The sequence below is a fragment of the Mustelus asterias genome, unplaced genomic scaffold (genome assembly GCF_964213995.1).
Source record: "Mustelus asterias unplaced genomic scaffold, sMusAst1.hap1.1 HAP1_SCAFFOLD_1486, whole genome shotgun sequence".
In the NCBI taxonomy this organism is placed as follows: Eukaryota; Metazoa; Chordata; class Chondrichthyes; order Carcharhiniformes; family Triakidae; genus Mustelus; species Mustelus asterias.
Window position 1 is genome coordinate 5,448 of NW_027591431.1, and position 22,537 is coordinate 27,984.

The 22,537-nt window shown below is 47.8% G+C and overlaps 1 protein-coding gene across 1 annotated transcript in view; it reads right to left on the reverse strand.

Annotated features, from left to right (window-relative positions):
- Positions 1-5,780: 5,780 nt before the first annotated feature.
- LOC144488350 (rhodopsin) overlaps positions 5,781-22,537 on the reverse strand; it is a gene marked incomplete at its 3' end in the record, with an annotated part of 39,424 nt that continues 22,667 nt past the window's right edge. Inside the window, exons 4-5 of the mRNA XM_078206399.1 lie at positions 6,014-6,261; positions 5,781-5,804 (exon numbers count right to left, since the gene is read on the reverse strand). Of these exons, the coding sequence (XP_078062525.1) occupies positions 5,781-5,804; positions 6,014-6,261 (272 nt within the window). The remainder of the gene's footprint in view (positions 5,805-6,013; positions 6,262-22,537) is intronic.

The window sequence follows — 22,537 nt, forward strand, 5'->3', positions numbered from 1 at the left end:
ACTTCAAAGAACAAAAAACAATACAGCACAGGAACAGGCCCTTCGGCCCTCCAAGCCCGCGCTGCTCCCTGGTCCAAACTAGACCATTCTTTTGTATCCCTCCATTCCCACTCCGTTCATATGGCTGTCTAGATAAGTCTTAAACGTTCCCAGTGTGTCCGCCTCCACCACCTTGCCTGGCAGCGCATTCCAGGCCCCCACCACCCTCTGTGTAAAATATGTCCTTCTGATATCTGTGTTAAACCTCCCCCCCTTCACCTTGAACCTATGGCCCCTCGTGAACGTCACCACCGACCTGGGGAAAAGCTTCCCACCGTTCACCCTATCTATGCCTTTCATAATTTTATACACCTCTATTAAGTCTCCCCTCATCCTCCGTCTTTCCAGGGAGAACAACCCCAGTTTACTCAATCTCTCCTCATAACTAAGCCCCTCCATACCAGGCAACATCCTGGTAAACCTCCTCTGTACTCTCTCCAAAGACTCCACGTCCTTCTGGTAGTGTGGCGACCAGAACTGGACGCAGTATTCCAAATGCGGCCGAACCAACGTTCTATACATCTGCAACATCAGACCCCAACTTTTATACTCTATGCCCCGTCCTATAAAGGCAAGCATGCCATATGCCTTATTCACTACCTTCTCCACCTGTGACGTCACCTTCAAGGATCTGTGGACTTCAACCCACCTTCCTGTCTGCCGGTACACTCCTGCGACCTTGATACCCTCCTCAGTACCTCACTACACTCAACACTGGCTTCTGGACTACAGCTCCTTTTCCCATCCCCCAGACAAATTAGTTTAAACCCCCCCGAAGAGCCGTAGCAAATTTCCCTCCCAGGATATTGGTGCCCCTCTGGTTCAGGTACAAACCGTCCTGTTTGTACAGGTCCCACCTCCCCCAGAGAAAGAGAGACACACACAGGCAGAGAAAGAAACACACAGGCAGAGAGAGACACATACGCACTGGCAGAGAAAGAGACACACACACTGGCAGAGAGAGAGAGAGAGAGACACACACACACTGGTAGAGAGAGACACACACACACATTGGCAGAGAAAGGAACACACACTGGCAGAGAGAGAGAGGGACACACACACACAGTGGTAGAGAGAGAGACACACTGGCAGAGAGAGAGACACACACACACACATTGGCAGAGAGAGGGACTCACATTGGCAGAGAGGGAGACCCCTCACACTGGCAGACAGAGTCACACCCAGTGGCACAGAGAGGCACACACACTGGCACAGAGAGAGACACACACTGGCAGAGAGTGTGACACACACACACTGGCAGAGAGAGGCACACACACTGGCAGAGAGAAAGAGAGAGACACAAACTGGCAGAGAGACACACACTAGCCGAGAGAGACACACACACACTGTCAGAGAGAGAGACACACACATTGGCACAGAGAGAGACACACACTGGCAGAGAGAGACACACAGGCAGAGAGACTAACACTCACTGGCAAAGGGAGAAACACACACACACACCGGCAGAGAGAGACACACACACTGGCAGAGAGAGAGACGCCCACACATTGGCAGAGAAAGACACCCACACTGGCACAGAGACACACACACACACACACACACTGGCCAAGAGAGACACACACACACTGGCAGAGAGAGACACACACACTGGCAGAGGGAGACACACATACTGGCAGAGAGACACGCACTGGCAGAGAGAGACACACACACACACTGGCACAGAGAGACACACACTGGCAGAGAGAGAGACACACGCACACTGGCACAGAGAGACACATACTGGCAGAGAGAGAGACACACGCACACTGGCACAGAGAGGCACACACACTGGCAGAGAGAGACATACTCTGGCAGAGAAAGAGAGACACACACTGGCAGAGGGAGACACACATATTGGCACAGAGAGACAGACAAACATTGCCAGAGAGGCAGGCACACACACTAGCACAGAGAGACACACACATTGACAGATAGAGACACACACACTGGCACAGAGAGGGAGACAAACACATTGGCAGAGAGAGAAAGAGGCACACACACACACAAACTGGCAGAGAGAGAGAGACACACACACACACACACTAGTAGAGAAAGAGACACACATTGGCAGAGAGAGAGAGACACACACACACATTGGCAGAGAAAGGGACACGCACTCGCAGAGAGAGGGACACACACTGGCAGAGAGGGAGACCCAGTCACACTGGCAGAGAGAGTCACACCCAGTGGCACAGAGAGGCACACACACTAGCACAGAGAGACACACACATTGACAGAGAGAGACACACACACTGGCACAGAGAGAGACACACACACACGCTGACAGAGGGAGACACAGACACTGGCAGAGAGAGAGACACACACACTGGCAGAGAGGGAGAGACAAACACTGTGCCAGAGAGAGACACACACATTGGCACAGAGAGAGATGCACACACTGGCAGAGAGAGACACACACTCAGACTGGCAGAGAGGGAGACACACACATTGGCAGAGAGAGAAACACACACACTGGCAGAGAGAGACACACACACTGGCAGAAAGAAACACACACACTGGCAGAAAGAAACACACACACTGGCAGAAAGAAACACACACACTGGCAGAGAGAGACACAGTCACTGGCAGAGAGAGACACACACACACTGGCACAGAGAGAGACACACACACACTGGCACAGAGAGAGACACACACACTGGCACAGACACACACACTGACAGAGAGAGAAACACATAGAATCATAGAAACCCTACAGTGCAGAAAGAGGAAATCTGGCCCATCGAGTCTGCACCGACCACAATCCCACCCAAGCCCTACCCCCATATCCCTACACATTTACCCACTAATCCCTCTAACCGACGCATCTCAGGACACTAAGGGGCAATTTTAGAATGGCCAATCAACCTAACCCGCACATCTTTGGACTGTGGTAGGAAACCGGAGCACCCGGAGGAAACCCACGCAGACATGAGGAGAATGTGCAAACTCCACACAGACAGTGACCCGAGCCGGGAATCGAACCCAGGTCCCTGGAGCTGTGAAGCACCAGTGCTAACCACTGTGCTACCGTGCCACCCTACTGGCAGAGAGATACACACACACACTGGCAGAGAGAGAGGCACACACACTGGCAGAGAGGGAGACACAGACACTGGCAGAGAGAGACACACTGGCACAGAGAGAGACACACATACTGGCACAGCGAAATGCACACACAGGCAAACACACTGGCATAGAGACACACACACACACACACACACACACTGGCACAGAGAGACACACACACTGGCAGAGAGGGGGACACACACTTTCAGAGAGGGACACACACACACTGGCACAAAGAGACACATGCACTGGCAGAGAGCGAAAAACAGATACACTGACAGAGAGGGGCACACACAGTGGCAGAGAGAGAGACACACACACAGACTGGCAGAGAGAGACACACACACACTGGCAGAGAGAAACACACACACACACTGCCAGAGAGAGACACAGACACTGGCATAGAGAGACACACACACACTGGCAGAGAGACACATACACACTGGCAGAGAGACACACACTCACTGGCAGAGAGACACACACACATTGACAAAGAGAGACACAGACACACTGGCAGAAAGGGACACACACACTGGCAGAGAGGGAGAGACAAACACAGTACCAGAGAGAGACACACACACTGACGCAGAGAGACACACATGCTGGCACATAGAGAGAGACACACACTGGCAGAGAGAGTGACACACACACTGGCACAGAGAGAGACGCACACAGACTGGCAGAGAGGGAAACACATATACACTGGCAGAGAGAGAGAGACACACACACCGGCAGAGAGAGAGACACACACACTGGCAGAGAGAGACACACACACACCGGCAGAGAGAGACACACACACACTGGCAGAGAGAGACACACACACACCGGCAGAGAGAGACACACACACTGGCAGAGAGAGACACACACACTGGCAGAGAGAGACACACACACTGGCAGAGAGAGACACACACACACTGGCAGAGAGGGAGACACAGACACTGGCAGAGAGAGACACACACACACTGGCAGAGAGAGACACACACACTGGCAGAGAGAGACACACACACACTGGCAGAGAGGGAGACACACACACTGGCAGAGAGAGACACACACACTGGCAGAGAGAGACACACACACTGGCAGAAAGAGACACAGACACTGGCAGAGAGGGACACACACACACTGGCAGAGAGGGAGACACACACACTGGCAGAGAGAGACACACACACTGGCAGAGAGAGACACACACACTGGCAGAAAGAGACACAGACACTGGCAGAGAGGGACACACACACACTGGCAGAGAGGGAGAGACAAACACAGCACCAGAGAGAGACACACACACTGGCACAGAGAGACACACATGCTGGCACATAGAGAGAGACACACACTGGCAGAGAGAGTGATACACACACTGGCACAGAGAGAGACACACACAGACTGGCAGAGAGGGAAACACATATACACTGGCACAGACACACACACACTGACAGAGAGAGAAACGCATACACTGGCAGAGAGAGACACACATACTGGCAGAGAGAGAGAGACACACACACTGGCAGAGAGAGACAAACACACTGACACAGAGACACACACACACTGGCAGAGAGGGAGACACAGACACTGGCAGAGAGAGACACACTGGCACAGAGAGAGACACACATACTGGCACAGCGAGATGCACACACAGGCACAGAGAGGCAAACACAGTGGCATAGAGGGACACACACACACAGACACACACACACACACTGGCACAAAGACGCACACACTGACAGAGAGGGAGACACACACACACTGGCAGAGAGGCACAGCCATGGAAGAGAGTGAGACACACTCACACTGGCAGGGAGAAACACAAACTGGCAGCGAGGGAGGGAGACACACACACACACACTGGCACAGAGAGAGACACAGATACTGGCACAGAGAGACACACTCACTGGCACAGAGACATACACACACACTGGCACAGGGAGAGAGACACACACTGGCACAGAGACACACACTCACTGGCACAGAGACATACACACACACACTGGCAGACACACACACACTGGCAGAGAGAGAGACACACACACTGGCACAGAGAGAGACACACACTGGCACAGAGAGACACACACACTGGCAGAGAGAGACACACACACACACTGGCAGACACACACACACTGGCACAGAGAGAGACACACACTGGCACAGAGACACACACACACTGGCAGAGAGAGAGAGACACACACACTGGCAGACACACACACACACACACAGGCAGAGAGAGAGACACACACACATACAGACGTTGGCACAGAGTGAGAAACACACACTGGTACAGAGAGAGAGACACACACACTGGCACAGAGAGACACACAGACTGACAGAGAGAGAGACACACACTGGCCCAGAGAGACACAAACATTGCACAGAGAGAGAGAGACACACACACACACACGGGCAGATAGAGAGACACACACACACTGGCAGAGAGAGGTACACACAGTGGCACAGAGAGACACACAAACGGGCAGAGAGAATACACACACTGGTAGAGAGAGACACACACACTGGCTCAGAGGGACACACGCACTGGCAGAAAGAAACACACACACTGACACAAAGAGACAGTGGGCAGAGAGAGAGACGAACACTGGCAGAGAGAGGCACACACTGGCCCAGAGAGACACACTCACAAGTGCACAGAGAGACACACACACACTGGCAGAGAAAAAGAGACACACTGGCACAGAGAGGTATACACACAGGGAGAGAGAGAGACACACACACACACAGGCAAAGAGACACACACACTGGCAGAGGGAGAGAGACAGATACACACACTGGCAGAGAAATGGAGACACATAATGGCAGAGAGAGACACACACACTGAGACTGATACAAATTGGTTGCAGGGGAGGGGGCGTTTTTGTGCAAGCGAGAGGGTGGGGGAGTGTTCGACAGTCTTGAGGGTTTTTTTCTTACCTGTTTATTCATCAGGATGTAAATGAGAGGGTTGTACAGCGCTGAGCTTTTGGCAAAGAAAGCTGGGATTGTCATGAAGATAGGCCCAAACTCACTGCCTTGGTTGCTGAAGATGTAGAAAGCCACTGAAGCATATGGTAACCAACAGATGAGGAAAGCGACGACCATGATAATCACCATTCTAGTGACCTCTCGCTCAGCTCTCTGAGTGGTTTCTGATTCTTGTTGCTGGGCAGCAGCCTATGGATGAGGAGGAGAATAGAATGAGCATTAGCCCACGAGGATAGTTTGCACCAAAAGGTCACTGGGCCAGGTTTAGCAAGATAGGTGGATGATGCACAGAGATTGTTAGACAAGGTTGTGAAATCAATGAAGATCCAGAGCCTAGATCACTGGTACATATACATATAGGGTGGCGCGGTGGCACAATGGTTGGCACAGCTGACTCACAGCGCCAGGGATCTGGGTTCAATTCTCGGCTTGGGTCGCTGTCTGTGTGGAGTCTACGCGTTCTCCCCATGTCTGCGTGGGTTTCCTCCGGGTGCTCCGGTTTCCTCCCACAGTCCAAAGGATGTGCTGGTTAGGTGCGTTGGCTATGCTAAATTCTCCCTCAGTGTGCCCGAACAGGCACCCGAGTGTGGCGACTAGGGGATTTTCACAGTAACTTCATTGCAGTGTTAATGTAAACCTTACTTGTGACACTAATAAATAAACTTTAAACATATTGTATCGTAATATTGATGCCCATGAACAAGAAACATAGAACACATCAAATCAAAGCAAGTTAGAACAATGAATGGTGAATTTGTGAGCTAGCACTAGGTAAGTGACCATCTCCTGATGGTCAGAGGAATTCAGCCAGGTCTCTAATGTCCTTCAAGCACCAAGGGAAAGATCAAGTTCATTTTGTAGAGTTGAATAGAAAAAGGGTAACTTCAAGCTGCTGGGTGGAATCTATAAGCCTCCAAATAGTGAGAGGGAGATAGAGGAGCAGGGAACTCACAAAGATGTTCAAGATGCATAGAATGGTGACATTGGGAGACTTTACTGACCTAAATATCGATTGGGATAATGTTAGAGAAAAGGATAAGGAGGGAGGAATTTCTGAAATGTGTTCAGGAGAACTTCATCAGCATGTTCTCAGCTCAGTGAGGAAGGAGGCATTGTCCGGTCTGGTGCTGGGAAAGGAGATGGGCCAAATGGACCAAGTATCTGTGGGGGAACGTTTGGGTAAGAGTGATCATTCACAATCGAGAAGAACAAAGAACAATCTAAAGTAGAATTTTTAAAGTGGAGGAGGGCTCATTTCAATGCGATCAGAAGGGATCAAGCCAGGGTAAACATAGAAACATAGGAAATGGGAGCAGGAGTAGGCCATTCTCCCCTTTGGGCCTGCTTCACTATTCAGCATGATCATGGCTAATCCTCTATCTCAACACCACACTATCGCACTCTCCCCATACCCCTTGACACATTTAGAGTCTAGCAAATGATCTATTTCCTTCAGGCCAAGTCACTTATTCAGTGACTTGGCCTGAACAACCTCCTGCCATCCCAGGAATCAGTCTGGTGAACCTTGGCTGCAATCCTTCTATGGCAATTATATCCTTTCTTAGCTAAGATGACTAAAACTGTACACAGTACTCCAGTACTCCGAGGCTGTGTATAGCTGCAGTAAGATGTCCTTGCTTCTGTATTCAAATCTTCTTGCAATGGAGGTCAATATACCATTTGCCTTCTTAACTGCTTGTTGCACCTGCATGTTTGCTTTCAGTGACATGTGTACTAGAACATCCAGGTCCCTTTGTACATCAACATTTCCCGTGCTATCGCCATTTAAATGATCTACCATTCTGTCTACCCATCTGAAGTGGATGACTTCACACTTATCTATGTATACTGCATCTGCCACGTATCTTCCCATTCACTCAACTTGTCTAAATCACCTTGCATTCTCTGAACATTCCCTTCACCATTCACATTCCCACCAAGTTTTGTGTTGTCAGAAACTTGGAAATATTACTTTTGATTCCTTCATCCAAATCATTGATGTATATTGTGAATAACTGGGGGTCAGTCGGGTTCAGTCACTGCCTGACACTTTGAAAAAGATGTAAGGACAGTCCTAGACTACAGGCCAGTTCGTTCAACATCAGTGAATGATAGGCTTTAGAATCCATAATCTGGGAAAATATCAACTGACACTTGGAGCATTTGAGTTAATGAAGGAAAACCAGCCTGGATTTGTGAAAGACATATAGCGTTTGACTAATCTAATTCTGTTTTTTGGTGAAGTAACAGAGAATATTCATGAAGGGAATGCGATGGATTTTTAAAAAGCCTTCGATAAAGTATCACATAAAAGGCTGGTTAACAAAATCGAGGTTCAAGGAATAGGAGGATCAGTCTCCAATTGGATTAAAAAATTAGCTCAAGGACAGGAAAGACGAATAATGGTAGATGGTTATGTTTCAGATTGGAAGGAGCTCGACAGTGCCAGCACTAGGACCAATGTTTTTTTTTGCTATATATAAATTGGCTATAATAGCATATATATGCAACTCAGATATAAACACAGAGAATGCTGCAAAGGATACGCTAGGGAGAGAATAAAGATTAGCATGGCCATCTGTGTGTGGAGCCACAGGAGATGGGAGAGGTTTTTAATATTTCTCCTCGGTGTTTACTGAGGAGAAAATCACGATGCTAAACAAGTGGTGATGTCTTGGGCCATATGCATATTACTAGGGAGGAGGTATTTACAGCATTAAAGCACTGATCAAGTGCATCCTTGGATCTTATGGGAGGCTAGGGAAGAAATTGCAGAGGCCCTTGCAGAGATATTTGCTTCATCTCTTTCCACTGGCAAAGTTCCGGAAGACTGCAGGGTGGCTAATGTTGTTCCATTGTTTAAGAAGGATAGCGAAGACAAGCCAGGGAATTACAGGCCGGTGAGCCCGATATCAATGATGGGTAAGTTACTGGAGGGGATTCTGAGGGACTTGCAGAATCTCACTGGCTGTCCTGTCTGGAGACAATACACATCTCTTTAACCTGTGCTTAATGCTCCCTCCACTCACATTGTCTGTATCTTTAAGATCTGGTTGGCTGTAGAGATTTGCATTCTAATCAGTATTCTGTAACTTGGTTTTGTATCTCTGTATGCCCTGTTTGAGAGCAGATATCCACGCCATCTGACGAAGGAGCAGCGCTCCAAAAGCGAATGGCATTTGCTACCAAATAAACCTGTTGGACTTTAAGCTGGTGTTGTTAAAACTCTTACGGGGATTCTGAGAGACAGGATCTGCCAACATTTGGATAGTCACGGTCTAATTAGGGATAGTCAGTGCAGCTTTGTGCGTGGAAAGTCATGTCTGATGAGTCTTTTAGAGTTTTTCAAAGAGGTAACCATGAGGATGGATGAGGGTAGGGCAGCAGATGTTATCTATATGGACTTTAGTAAGGCCTTCGTTCCAGGAGCAGAGCCGAGCCAGGACAGACAGAGACACCGCCGGGTAAATGTTACACTTCGCTTGTTTCATCATTTGAAAAAGCTGGTAAAGTGACAGGAGACTTTGACCTGATTGGCTGGAAGGTTGTCTGGGCTAAATTTGAAAATCTATTCTGAGTTACTGACTTAAATTACTGACATTAATTTGATTTCATATGAACATAGAACATAGAACATAGAAAGCCACAGCACAAACAGGCCCTTCGGCCCACAAGTTGCGCCGATCACATCCCCACCTCTAGGCCTATCTATAGCCCTCAATCCCATTAAATCCCATGTACTCATCCAGAAGTCTCTTAAAAGACCCCAACGAGTTTGCCTCCACCACCACCGACGTCAGCCGATTCCACTCACCCACCACCCTCTGAGTGAAAAACTTACCCCTGACATCTCCTCTGTACCTACCCCCCCAGCACCTTAAACCTGTGTCCTCTCGTAGCAACCATTTCAGCCCTTGGAAATAGCCTCTGAGAGTCTACCCTATCCAGACCTCTCAACATCTTGTAAACCTCTATCAGGTCACCTCTCATCCTTCATCTCTCCAGGGAGAAGAGACCAAGCTCCCTCAACCTATCCTCATAAGGCATGCCCCCCAATCCAGGCAACATCCTTGTAAATCTCCTCTGCACCCTTTCAATGGCTTCAACATCTTTCCTGTAATGAGGTGACCAGAACTGCGCGCAGTACTCCAAGTGGGGTCTAACCAGGGTCCTATAAAGCTGCAGCATTATCTCCCGACTCCTAAACTCAATCCCTCGATTAATGAAGGCCAGTACGGCGTACGCCTTCTTGACCGCATCCTCCACCTGCGAGGCCGATTTAAGAGTCCTATGGACCCGGACCCCAAGGTCCTTCTGATCCTCTACACTGCTAAGAATGGTACCCTTCATATTATACTGCTGCTTCATCCCATTGGATCTGCCAAAATGGATCACCACACACTTATCCGGGTTGAAGTCCATCTGCCACTTCTCCGCCCAGTCTTGCATTCTATCTATGTCTCGCTGCAACTTCTGACATCCCTCCAAACTATCCACAACACCACCTACCTTGGTGTCGTCAGCAAACTTACCAACCCATCCCTCCACTTCCTCATCCAGGTCATTTATGAAAATGACAAACAGCAGAAGATAGATAAATAATCAGTTTTTAAAAATAGAACTAATTAAATAGGACAGGAGACTACTGTACTTAGCTTTTAACATTTATAGTGGAAATCTAGCACCAGGGACTGAATAGCTAATTATAATCTAAATTTTCAACTGTTTTATTTGTAAATAAATTTATTAGTGGTATAAATGTCAGTTAGTGGGGCAAAGTGCTTCGTCTGTGAGATGTGGGAGATCCGTGAGGCTTCAAGCATTCTGGACAACTACATCTGCAGGAAGTGCACCCAATTGCAAATTCTCACAGACCGCATGGATAGGTTGGAGCAGCAGTTGGATGCACTTAGGAGCATGCAGGTGGCAGAAAGTGTCATAGACGGGAGCTTTAGGTGCAGGCAGAGAGATGGGTGACTGCTGGAAAGGGCAGGCAGTCAGAGCAGGAATACCCCGTGGCTATCCCCCTTTCTAACAAGTATACTGTTCTGGATACTGTTGGGGGGGGGGGGGGGATGGCTTAACAGGGGAAAACAACAGCAGCCAGGGCAGTGACACCATGACTGGCTCTGTTGTTCAGCAGCAAAGGTCAAGGCGCAGAAGAGCGGTTAGTTATCGGGGACTCTATGGTCAGGGCGCAGACAGGCGTTTCTGTGGCGGGGAAAGAGACTCCAGGATGGTTTGTTGCCTCCCTAGTGCCAGGGCCAAGGATGCCTCTGAACAGGCATGGGACATTCTGAAAGGGGAGGCAAACAGCCAGAGGTCGTGGTACACATTGGTACTAATGACATAGGCAGGAAGAGAGACAAGATCCTGCAAGGGGAGTTCATGGAGTTAGGTAGTAAGTTAAAAACAAGGACCTCTAGAATCCCTGCAGTGCAGAAGGAGGCCATTTGGCCCTTCAAGTCTGCACAGACCACAATCCCACCCAGGCCATACCCCCCGCAATCCCACACATTCACCCTACTAATCCCCCTGACACTAGGGTCAATTTAGCATGGCCAATCAACCTAACCCGCACATCTTTGGGCTGTGAGAGGAAACCGGAGCACCCGGAGGAAACCCATACAGACAAGGGGAGAATGTGCAAACTCCACACAGTGACCCGAGGCCGGAATTGAACCCGAGTCCAGTCTTCTCCTTCTTCAAAGGAAGCATTTGTCAATGCTAGGAGGCTAGGAACACACAAATCAAGTGTGGAATACAAGGAAAGTAGAAAGAAACTTAAGCAAGGAGTAAAGGGGGCCAAAAGGGGTCACGAAAAAGCATTGGCCAGCAGGATTAAGGAAAATCCCAAGGCTTTTTATACATGTATAAAGAGCAAGAGGGTAGCCAGGGAGAGGGTTGGCCCACTCAAGGACAGGGGAGGGAATCTATGCGTGGAGCCAGAGGAAATGGGCGAGGTATTAAATGAGTACTTTGCGTCAGTATTCACCAAAGAGAAGGACTTGGTGGATGATGAGTCTGAGAAAGGATGTGTAAATGGTTTGAGTCATATTGAGATCAAAAAGGAGGAGGTATTGGGGTTCTTGAGAAACATTAAGGTAGACAAGTCCCCAGGGCCTGATGGGATATACCCCAGAATGCTGAGAGAGGCAAGGGAGGAAATTGCTGGGGCCTTGAGAGAAATTTTTGTATCTTCACTAGCTTTCGGGGAGGTATAGGAAGAAGTCTCACAACACCAGGTTAAAGTCCAACAGGTTTATTTGATAGCACAAGCCACAAGCTTTCAGAGCGCTGCTTCTTCATCAGGTGAGTGGGAGTTCTGTTCACAAACAGGGCATATAAAGACACAAACTCGGTTTACAAAATAATGGTTGGAATGCGCGTCTTTACAGGTAATCAAGTCTTAAAGGTACAGACAATGTGAGTGGAGAGAGGGTTAAGCACAGGTTAAAGAGATGTGTATTGTCTCCAGCCAGGACAGTTAGTGAGATTTTGCAAGCCCAGGCAAGTCATGGAGGTTACAGATAGTGTGACATGAACCCAAGATCCCGATTAAGGCCGTCCTCATGTGTGCGGAACTTGGCTATCAGTCCTTGTCAGCGACTCTGCGCTGTCGTGTGTCGTGAAGACAGCCTTGGAGAATGTTTACCCGAAGATCAGAGGCTGAATACCCGTGACTACTGAAGTGTTCCCCAACAGGAAGAGAACAGTCCTTCCTGATGATTGTCGAGCAGTGTTCATTCATCCATTGTCGTAATGTCTGCATGGTCTCCCCATTGTACCATGCCTCGGGACATCCAGGTAATCCAGGTAATTACAGGCCAGTGAGCCTTACATCAGTGGTAGGGAAATTATTGGAGAGGATTCTTCGAGACAGGATTTATTCCCACTTGGAAATAAGTGGACGTATTAGCGAGAGGCAACATGATTTTGTGAAGGGGAGGTCATGCCTCACTAACTTGATCGAGTTTTTCGAGGAAGTGACGAAGCTGATTGATGAGGGTAGGGCAGTGGATGTTGTCTACATGGTCTTCAGTAAGGCCTTTGACAAGGTGCAGAAGGTGAAGTCGCATGGGATCAGAGGTGAGCTGGCAAGATGGATACAGAATTGGCTCGGTCATAGAAGACAGAGGGGAGCAGTGGAAGGGTGTGTTTCTGAATGGAGGGTTGTGACAAGTGGCGTTCCTCAGGGATCAGGGCTGGGACCTTTGCTGTTCGTAATATATATAAATGATTTGGAGGAAAATGTAACTGGATTGATTAGTAAGTTTGCGGACGACACAAAGGTTGGTGGATTTGCGGATAGCGATGAGGACCATCAGAGGATACAGCAGGAGATAGATCAGTTGGAGACTTGGGCGGAGAGATGGCAGATGGAGTTTAATCCGGACAAATGTGAGGTAATGCATTTTGGAAGGTCTAATAAAGATAGAAAATATGCAGTAAATGGCAGAACTCTTAAGAGTATTGATAAGCAGAGGAATCTGGGTTTACAGGTGCACAGGTCACTGAAAGTGGCAATGCAGGTGGAGAAGGTAGTCAAGAAGGCATACGGCATGCTTGCCTTCATCGGCCGGGGCATTGAGTTTAAAAATTGGCAAGTCATGTTGCAGCTTTATACAACTTTAGTTAGGCCGTACTTGGAGTATAGTGTTCAATTTTGGTCGCCACACTACCAGAAGAATGTGGAGACTTTGGAGAGGGTGCAGAAAAGATTTACCAGGATGTTGTCTGGTCTGGAGGGCATTAGCTATGAGGAGAGGTTGGAGAAACTTGGTTTGCTCTCACTGGAATGACGGAGGTTGAGGGCGACCTGATAGAAATCTACAAGATTATGAGGGGCATGGACAGAGTGGATAGTCAGATATTTTTTCTCAGGGTGGAAGAGTCAATTACTAGGGGGCATAGGTTTAAGATGCAAGGGGCAAGGTTTAAGGGAGATGTACGAGGTAAGTTTTTTACACAGAGGATGGTGGGTGCCTGGAACTCGCTGCCGCGGGAAGGTGGTGGATCATATACGATCGTGAGTTTTAAAGGGAGTCTGGACAATTGCATGAAAAGGATGGGAATAGAGGGATATGGTCCCCGGAAGGGTAGGGGGTTTTAGTTCAGTTGGGCAGCATGGTCAGTGCAGGTTTGGAGAGCCGAAGGGCCTGTTCCTGTGCTGCAGTTTTCTTTGTTCTTTGTTCCTTATTCACAAGCACCTTAAAACTTACGAAATTATGATCACTGTTCCCAAAATGCTCTCCTACTGAAACTTCTAGAGTCTAGGATTGTAATCTCAGGATTACTCCCTGTGCCACGTGCCAGTGAGGCTAGAAATAGGAAGATAGTGCAGCTCAACATGTGGCTAAAGAGCTGGTGTCGGAGGGAGGGTTTCAGATATCTTGATCATTGGGATCTCTCCCAGCACAGTTGGGACCTGTACAAGAAGGACGGGTCACACCTAAACTGGAGGGGCACCAATATCCTGGCAGATTGATTTGCTGGAGTCACTTCGGAGGGTTTAAACTCATATGGCAGGCGGTGGGAACGAGAGCGGTAGGTCAGCAGGAAAAATAAATGAGGGAGAGCAACAGACTAAGGCCAGTAAGATTAAGGGGAAGAGCAAGCAGGGAGTAGTTGTTGAACACAGCGGCACTGGTGAGCTGAAGTGCATTTTTTTCCATGCAAGGTAAGACTTAGAGCTTGGATCAGTACTTGGGAACTATGATGTTGTTGCTATTACAGAGACTTGGTTGAAAGAGGGATATGATTGGCAGCTAAACATTCCAGGATTTGGATGCTGCAGGCAGGATAGAGGGGGATGTAAAAGGGGTGGGGGAGTTGCATTACTGGTTAAGGAGAATATCGCAGCTGTACTGCGGGAGGACACCTCGGAGGTTTCAGGCAGCGAGGCAATATGGGTAGAGCTCAGAAAATAGGAAGGGTGCAGTCACAATGTTGGGGGTTTATTACAGGCCTCCCAACAGCCAGCGGAAGATAGAGGAGCAGATATGTTGGCAGATTTTGGAAAGATGTTGTTGTGGTGGGTGATTTTTAACTTTTCTTATATTAACTGAGACTGACTTACTGCCAGGGCCTTGGACGGGGCAGAATTTGTAAGGAGAATCCAGGAGTGTTTCTTGAAACAATATGTAAATAGCCCAACTCGGGAAGGAGCCATATTAGACCAGGTATTGGGCAATGAGCCTGGCCAGGTGATCGAAATTTCAGTAGGAGAGCATTTCGGGAACAGTGATCATCATTCCGAAAGTTTTAAGGTGCTTGAGGATAAGGACAAGAGTGGTCCTCAGGCAAAGGTGTTAAATTGGGGGAAGACTAACTGCAACAACATTAGGCAGGATCTGGAGAGTTTAGATTGGGGGAGGCTGTTTGAGGGTATTTATTGATTAGTCATAAGTAGTCATACATTAATACTGCAATGAAGTTACTGTGAAAATAAATCAACATTCGACATGTGGGAGTCTTTCAAATGTCAGTTGATTGGAATTCAGGACCAGCATGTACCTGTGAGGATGAAGGATAAGTGTGGCAAGTATCGGGAACCCGAGATAACAAGGGATATTATGAGAATTGTCAAAAAGAAAAAGAAAGCATTCATAAGGTCTAAAAGGCTTAGGGCAGATGAAGTCCTTGAGGAATATAAAAAAAGTAGGAAGGAACTTAAGGAAGCAATTAAGAGGGCTAAAAGGAGTCATGAAAAGTCCTTGGCAAACAGGATTAAGGAAAATCCTAAGGCATTTTATACGTATATAAAGAACAAGAGGGTAGCCAGGGAAAGGGTTGGTCCACTCAAGTATAGTGGAGGGAATCTATGCATGGAACCAGAGGAAATGAGCAAGATACTAAATGAATACTTCGCCTCAGTATTCACCAAAGAGGAGGACTCGGTGGATGAGGAGCCTAGGATAGGGTGTCTAGATATTCTGTCGATATCAAACAGGAGGTGGTGTTGGGCATCTTAAAAAGCATTAAAGTAGATAAGTCCCCAGGGCCTGATGGGATCTACCCCAGAATACTGAGGGAGGCTAGGGCGGAAGTTGCTGGGGCCTTGACAGAAATATTTGTATCCCCATTGGCTACAGGTGAAGTTCCAGAGGACTGGAGAATAGCCAATGTTGTTCCATTGTTTAAGAAGGACAGCAGGGATAATCCAATAAATTATAGACCGGTGAGCCTTACGTCAGTGGTCGGGAAATTATTGGAAAAGATTCGAAGGGACAGGATTTCCTCACATTTGGAAACAAATGGACTTATTAGTGATAGTCAGCATGGTTTTGTGAAGGGGAGGTCATGCCTCACTAACTTGATCGGGTTTTTCGAGGAAGTGACGAAGATGATAGATGAGGGAAAGGCAGTGGATGTTGTATACATGGACTTCAGTAAAGCCTTTGACAAGGTACCTCATGGTAGACTGGTATGAAAGGTGAAGTCACACAGGATCAGAGGAGAGCTGGCAAAATGGATACAGAACTGGCTTGGCCATAGAAGACAGAGTGTAGCAGTAGAGGGGTGCTTTTCTGGATGGAAGGCTGGACTAGCAGTATTCCACATGGATCAGTTCTGGGACCTTTGTTATTTGTAGTATATATAATTGATTTGGAGGAAAATGTAGCTGGTCTGATTAGTAAGTTCGCAGATGACACAATAATTGGTGGAGTTGCGATAGTGAAGAGGATTGTCAAAGGATACAGAAGATAGACTGTTTGGAAACTTGGGTGGAGAAATGGCAGATAGAGTTTAATCCGGACAAATATGAGGTAATGAATTTCAGAAGGTCCAATGCATGTAGGAATTATACAGTAAATGGTAGAATCCTTAGGAGTATTGACAGACAGAGAGATCTCGGTGCACATGCTCACCGATCACCGAAAGTGGCAACACAGGTGGATAAGGTAGTCAAGAGGGCATCAGTCGGGGCATTGAGTATAAAAATTGGCAGGTCAAAATGCAGTTGTACGGAACCTGAGTTAGGCCTCATTTAGAATATCGTGTACAATTCTAATCGCCACACAGAAGGATGTGGATGCTTTGGAGAAGGTACAGAAGAGGTTTACCAGGATGTTGCCTGGTCTGGAGAGTATTAGCTATGAGGAGAGGTTGGATCAACTCGGTTTGTTCTCACTGGAACGATGGAAGTTCAAGGGCGGCCTGATAGCGGTTTACAAGATTATGAGTGGCATGGACAGAGTGGATAGTCAGATACTCTTTCCTAGGGTAGAAAAGTCAAGTACTAGGGGACATAGGTTTAAGGTGCGTGGGGAAAAGCTTAGAGGAGATGTACGAGGCAAGTTTTTTACACAGGGTGGTGAATGTCTGGAACGCGCTGCCTGGGGAAGTGGTGGGAGCAGGTACGATAGCGGCATTTAAGGGGCATCCAAACGAATACATGAATATGATGGGAATGGAAGGATACGGACTCCTTAAGTGCATGCGGTTTAAGTTTAGGCAGGCATCATGATTGGTGCAGGCTTGGAGGGCCGAAGGGCCTGTTCCTGTGCTGTTACTGTTCTTCTTTGTTATTCTTCTTCTTCTTCTTCTTTGTTCTTTGTCCCACATGGCAGGTTAGTCTGGAAGGTTAGGTCGCATGGGATTCAGGGAGAGCTAATGAATTGGATTCAAAATTGGCTCAATGGGAGGAAGCAGAGGGTGATGGTCGAAGGTTGTTTCTCGGACTGGAGGCCTGTTACTAGTGGTGTGCCTCAGGAGTTGGTGTTGAGGCCCTTGTTATTCATTATTTATATAAATTATTTGGATGTGAATGTACAAGGCATGTTTAGTAAGTTTGCGGATGATACTAAATCAGGAGGTATCCTTGATAGTGAAGAATGTTATCAAAAATTACAGGGGGATTTTGATCAGTTAGGGAAGTGGGCCGAGGATTGGCAGGGTAGGATTTATACAGTGAATGGTAGGACCCTGGGGAATGTTGAGGAACAAAGGAACCGAGGAGTACAAGAACGTAGTCCATTGAAAGCGACTTCATAGGTAGCCAGGGTGGTGAAAAAGGCATTTAGCACACTGACCTTCATCAGTCCAGTAACAAGTCTCACAACACCAGGTTAAAGTCCAACAGGCTTATTTGGTATCACGAGTTGATACCAAATAAACCTGTTGGACTTTAACCTGGTGTTGTGAGATTTCTTACTGTGTTTACCCCAGTCCAACGCCGGCATCTCCACATCATCAGTCCAGGCATTGAGTATAGGAGTTAGGACATTACGGGCGGGATTTTACAGCCGCTTTCCACCTGTTTTGCAGTGGGAAAATGCCATAAAATCGGGCATAAACCGGCGAGTGCGAATTGGACCGGTTTTCGCGACCAGCGTGATTTTACGACACCCAGATTTCCAGTGTGGTCAGCCTCTCGCTGGAAATGGGCAAGAGGCTGGTTAATTTATTTAAATTTATTTAAATGTTGATTTCCATGTCTTTAGCAAGCTCTGCTCTCAATCATCTGGGCTGCTTGCTTTTATGGCCTTGCTGGGACAGGTTCTCTCTGGCGAGGAAAACACCTACTCTCCATGAATGGGAAACAGTCATGTTGGTGTCGCCGGTGGAACCAGAGGCTATTGAGGCTCCCCAGGGAGGCCGAGGGCAAGGCAGAGGTGCCCCTTGGGCAGTGCCAGACAGGCAGTGCCAGTCTGGCATTTGGGCAATGCCGACTGGGACAGGGTCAGCGGGTGTGCAGGGTCAATGGGGTGGGATCTGTGGAGAGGGTTGATGGGAGAGTGGCCTGGGGGGGGGGCCCGCTGCCACTCTGCATCCGATCAGTGGGAAAAGACGGCAGGACTGCAATCAGTGGGGGAGGGAGGCAGGGCTGCGTTCAGTGGGGGAGGGAGGCAGGGCCACGATGGGTGGGACGGAGGGGGTCCACAATCAGTTTGGACGGCAGGGGCGGCATCTCGGGCCGCAGGCACTCACAATTGCGGAGAGGGGTTGGTTCTTGAGACTGCCTTCAGTCGCAGGGTCCTGACAGCTCTCTCTCTGTCTGTCAGACCCCTGCTATTGTTAATGCGCATGTGCAGCATCAGAGGTCTGCACAAGCACAATACCTCCCTCTGCAGGCTGCTGGGTGTATTTAAGCCCCACCCACAGCCTCTCAGGCCAGAAACGGATTCATCCAAAGGTCTGCAGACAGAGTGCCTGAAAACCCACCCAAAAAACGTATCTGGAACTCGCGCAGTTTCACGCCCGCCCGACACTTGGAAGAAATCTCGTTAAGTTTCAACCTATGTTACAGTTGTATAAATCATTGGTGAGGCCGCACTCGGAGTATTGCTTACAGTTTTGGTCACATTGTTATAGGAAAGACATTGATAAACTGAAAAAGAGTGCAAAGAAGATTTCCAAGGATGTTTTCAGGACTAGTGGGCCTGAGTTATAGGGAGAGGTTGGCCAGGTTTTATTCCTTGGAACGTAGGAGAATGTGGGGTGACCTTATTGAGGTGTATAAAATCCTGAGGGGCATAGTTAGGATAAAAGCACATTGTCTTTTTCCCAGGTAAAGGTATTTGAAAAGTAGAGGGCATAGGTGTAAGGTGAGAGGGGAACGATTTAAAGGGACCTGAGGGGCAACTTCTTCACGCAGAGGGTGGGGTGTATATGGAATGAGCTGCCAGAGAAAGTGGTTGAGGCAGGTACAATAACAACATTTAAAAAGCATTTGGATAAGTACATGGATGGGAAGGTATTAGAGAGATATGGGCCAAACGTGGGCAATTGGGACCAGCTGGGAGTGTACCATGGTTAGCATGAACTGGTTGGGCCAAAGGGCCTGTTTCTGTGCTGTATTCCTCCATGATTGTATGGGCAGGATTTTCCCACCATGCTCGCCCCAAAACTGGAAAATCCCACCTGAGGACAGTGGACCTTTGCATGGTCTGCCCCCCGCCTGTTACGATTCCTGTGGCGGGTGGGACAGGAAAATTCCCCCATGACTCTAAGTACTTAGCAGGTCAAGCAGCTTTTCAAGAACAAACAACAAAGAAAATTACAGCACAGGAACAGGCCCTTCAGCCCTCCAAGCCTGCACCGACCATGCTGCCCGACTGAACTAAAACCCCCTACCCTTCAAAGAACAAAGAAAATTAGGCATTTTACAGCCTTCAGGACTCAACACTGAGTTCAACAATTTCAGACCATAATATTTGCCCCTATTTTGTTTCCTTTTCTTTACATGTTTTGATATTTTCTTTATCTTGTTAATGTTTTCAGATGGTTGTCATTCATTATTCTGCTATTCACACCATCTTCAGCCACATCTTTTATGTCTTGTCCCATTAACACTCCCATTTCCCCTGCACAACCAACTCTTGTTCTAGTCAATATCTCTCAATTTCTGTCCGATCACAGACCTTCCTTTCTGTTAGATTAAAGGGGAGGAGGTGCTCGCTGTCTTGAGGCAAATCAGAGTGGATAAATCCCCAGGACCGGACAGGGTATTCCCACGGACCTTGAGGGAAGCTAGTGTTGAACTTGCAGGGGCCCTGGCAGACATATTTAAAATGTCAGTATTCGCGGGGGAGGTGCCGGATGATTGGAGGGTGGCTCATGTTGTTCCGTTGTTTAAAAAAGGTTCCAAAAGAAATCCGGGAAATTATCGGCCAGTAAGTTTGACGTCGGTGGTGGGCAAGTTATTGGAAGGTGTGATAAGGGATAGGATCTACAAATATTTGGATAGACAGGGACTTATTAGGGAGAGTCAACATGGCTTTGTGTGTGGTAGGTCATGTTTGACCAATCTATTCGAGTTTTTCGAGGAGGTTACCAGGAAAGTGGATGAAGAGAAGGCGGTGGATGTTGTCTACCTGGATTTCAGCAAGGCCTTTGACAAGGTCCCTCATGGGAGGTTAGTTAGGAAGGTTCAGTCGCTAGGTATACATGGGGAGGTAGTAAATTGGATTAGACACTGGCTCAATGGAAGAAGCCAGAGAGTGGTTGTGGAGGATTGCTTCTCTGAGTGGAGGCCTGTGACTAGTGGTGTGCCGCAAGGATTGGTGTTAGGTCCATTGTTGTTTGTCATCTATATCAATGATCTGGATGATAATGTGGTCAATTGGATCAGCAAGTTTGCTGATGATACAAAGATTGGAGGTGTAGTGGACAGTGAGCAAGGTTTTCAAAGCTTGCAGAGGGATTTGGACCAACTAGAAAAATGGGCTGAAAAATGGCAAATGGAATTTAACGCAGACAAGTGTGAGATATTGCACTTTGGAAGGACAAACCAAAGAAGAACGTACAGGGTAAATGGTAGGACTCTGAAGAGTGCAGTTGAACAGAGGGATCTGGGAATACAGGTACAGAATTCCCTAAAAGTGACGTCACAGGTGGGTAGGGTCGTAAAGAGTGCCTTTGGTATATTGGCCTTTATAAATCGGAGTATCGAGTATAAAAGTTGGAGTGTTATGGTAAGGTTATATAAGGCATTGGTGAGGCCGAATTTGGAGTATTGTGTACAGTTTTGGTCACCTAGTTACAGGAAGGATGTAAATAAGATTGAAAGCGGGCAGAGAAGGTTCCACAAGGATGTTGCCGGGACTTGAGAAGCTGAGTTACAGAGAGAGGTTGGGACTTTATTCCCTGGAGCGTAGAAGATTGAGGGGAGATTTGATAGAGGTGTATAAGATTTTGATGGGTATAGATAGAGTGAATGCAAGCAGGCTTTTTCCGCTGAGGCTAGGGGAGAAAAAAACCAGAGGGCATGGGTTAAGGGTGAAAGGAGAAAAGTTTAAAGGGAATATTAAAAAACATAGAACATAGAACATTACAGCGCAGAACAGGCCCTTCGGCCCACGATGTTGCACCGACCAGTTAAAAAAAAACTGTGACCCTCCAACCTAAACCAATTTCTTTTCGTCCATGAACCTATCTACGGATCTCTTAAACGCCCCCAAACTAGGCGCATTTACTACTGATGCTGGCAGGGCATTCCAATCCCTCACCACCCTCTGGGTAAAGAACCTACCCCTGACATCGGTTCTATAACTACCCCCCCTCAATTTAAAGCCATGCCCCCTCGTGCTGGATTTCTCCATCAGAGGAAAAAGGCTATCACTATCCACCCTATCTAAACCTCTAATCATCTTATATGTTTCAATAAGATCCCCTCTTAGCCGCCGCCTTTCCAGCGAAAACAAGGGGGGGCTTCTTCACGCAGAGAGTGGTGGGAGTGTGGAATGAGCTGCCAGATAAAATGGTAAATGCGGGGTCACTTTTAACATTTAAGAAAAACTTGGACGGGTTCATGGATGAGAGGGGTGTGGAGGGATATGGTCCAAGTGCAGGTCAGTGGGACTCGGCATAAAATGGTTCGGCACAGACAAGAAGGGCCAAAAGGCCTGTTTCTGAGCTGTAATTTTCTACGGTTCTATGGTTTATTTAACCCCCTCCCCCATCTGATCTACTTCCCATCTTTCCAGTTCTGATGAAAGCTCATTGACCGAGAGATGTTGCC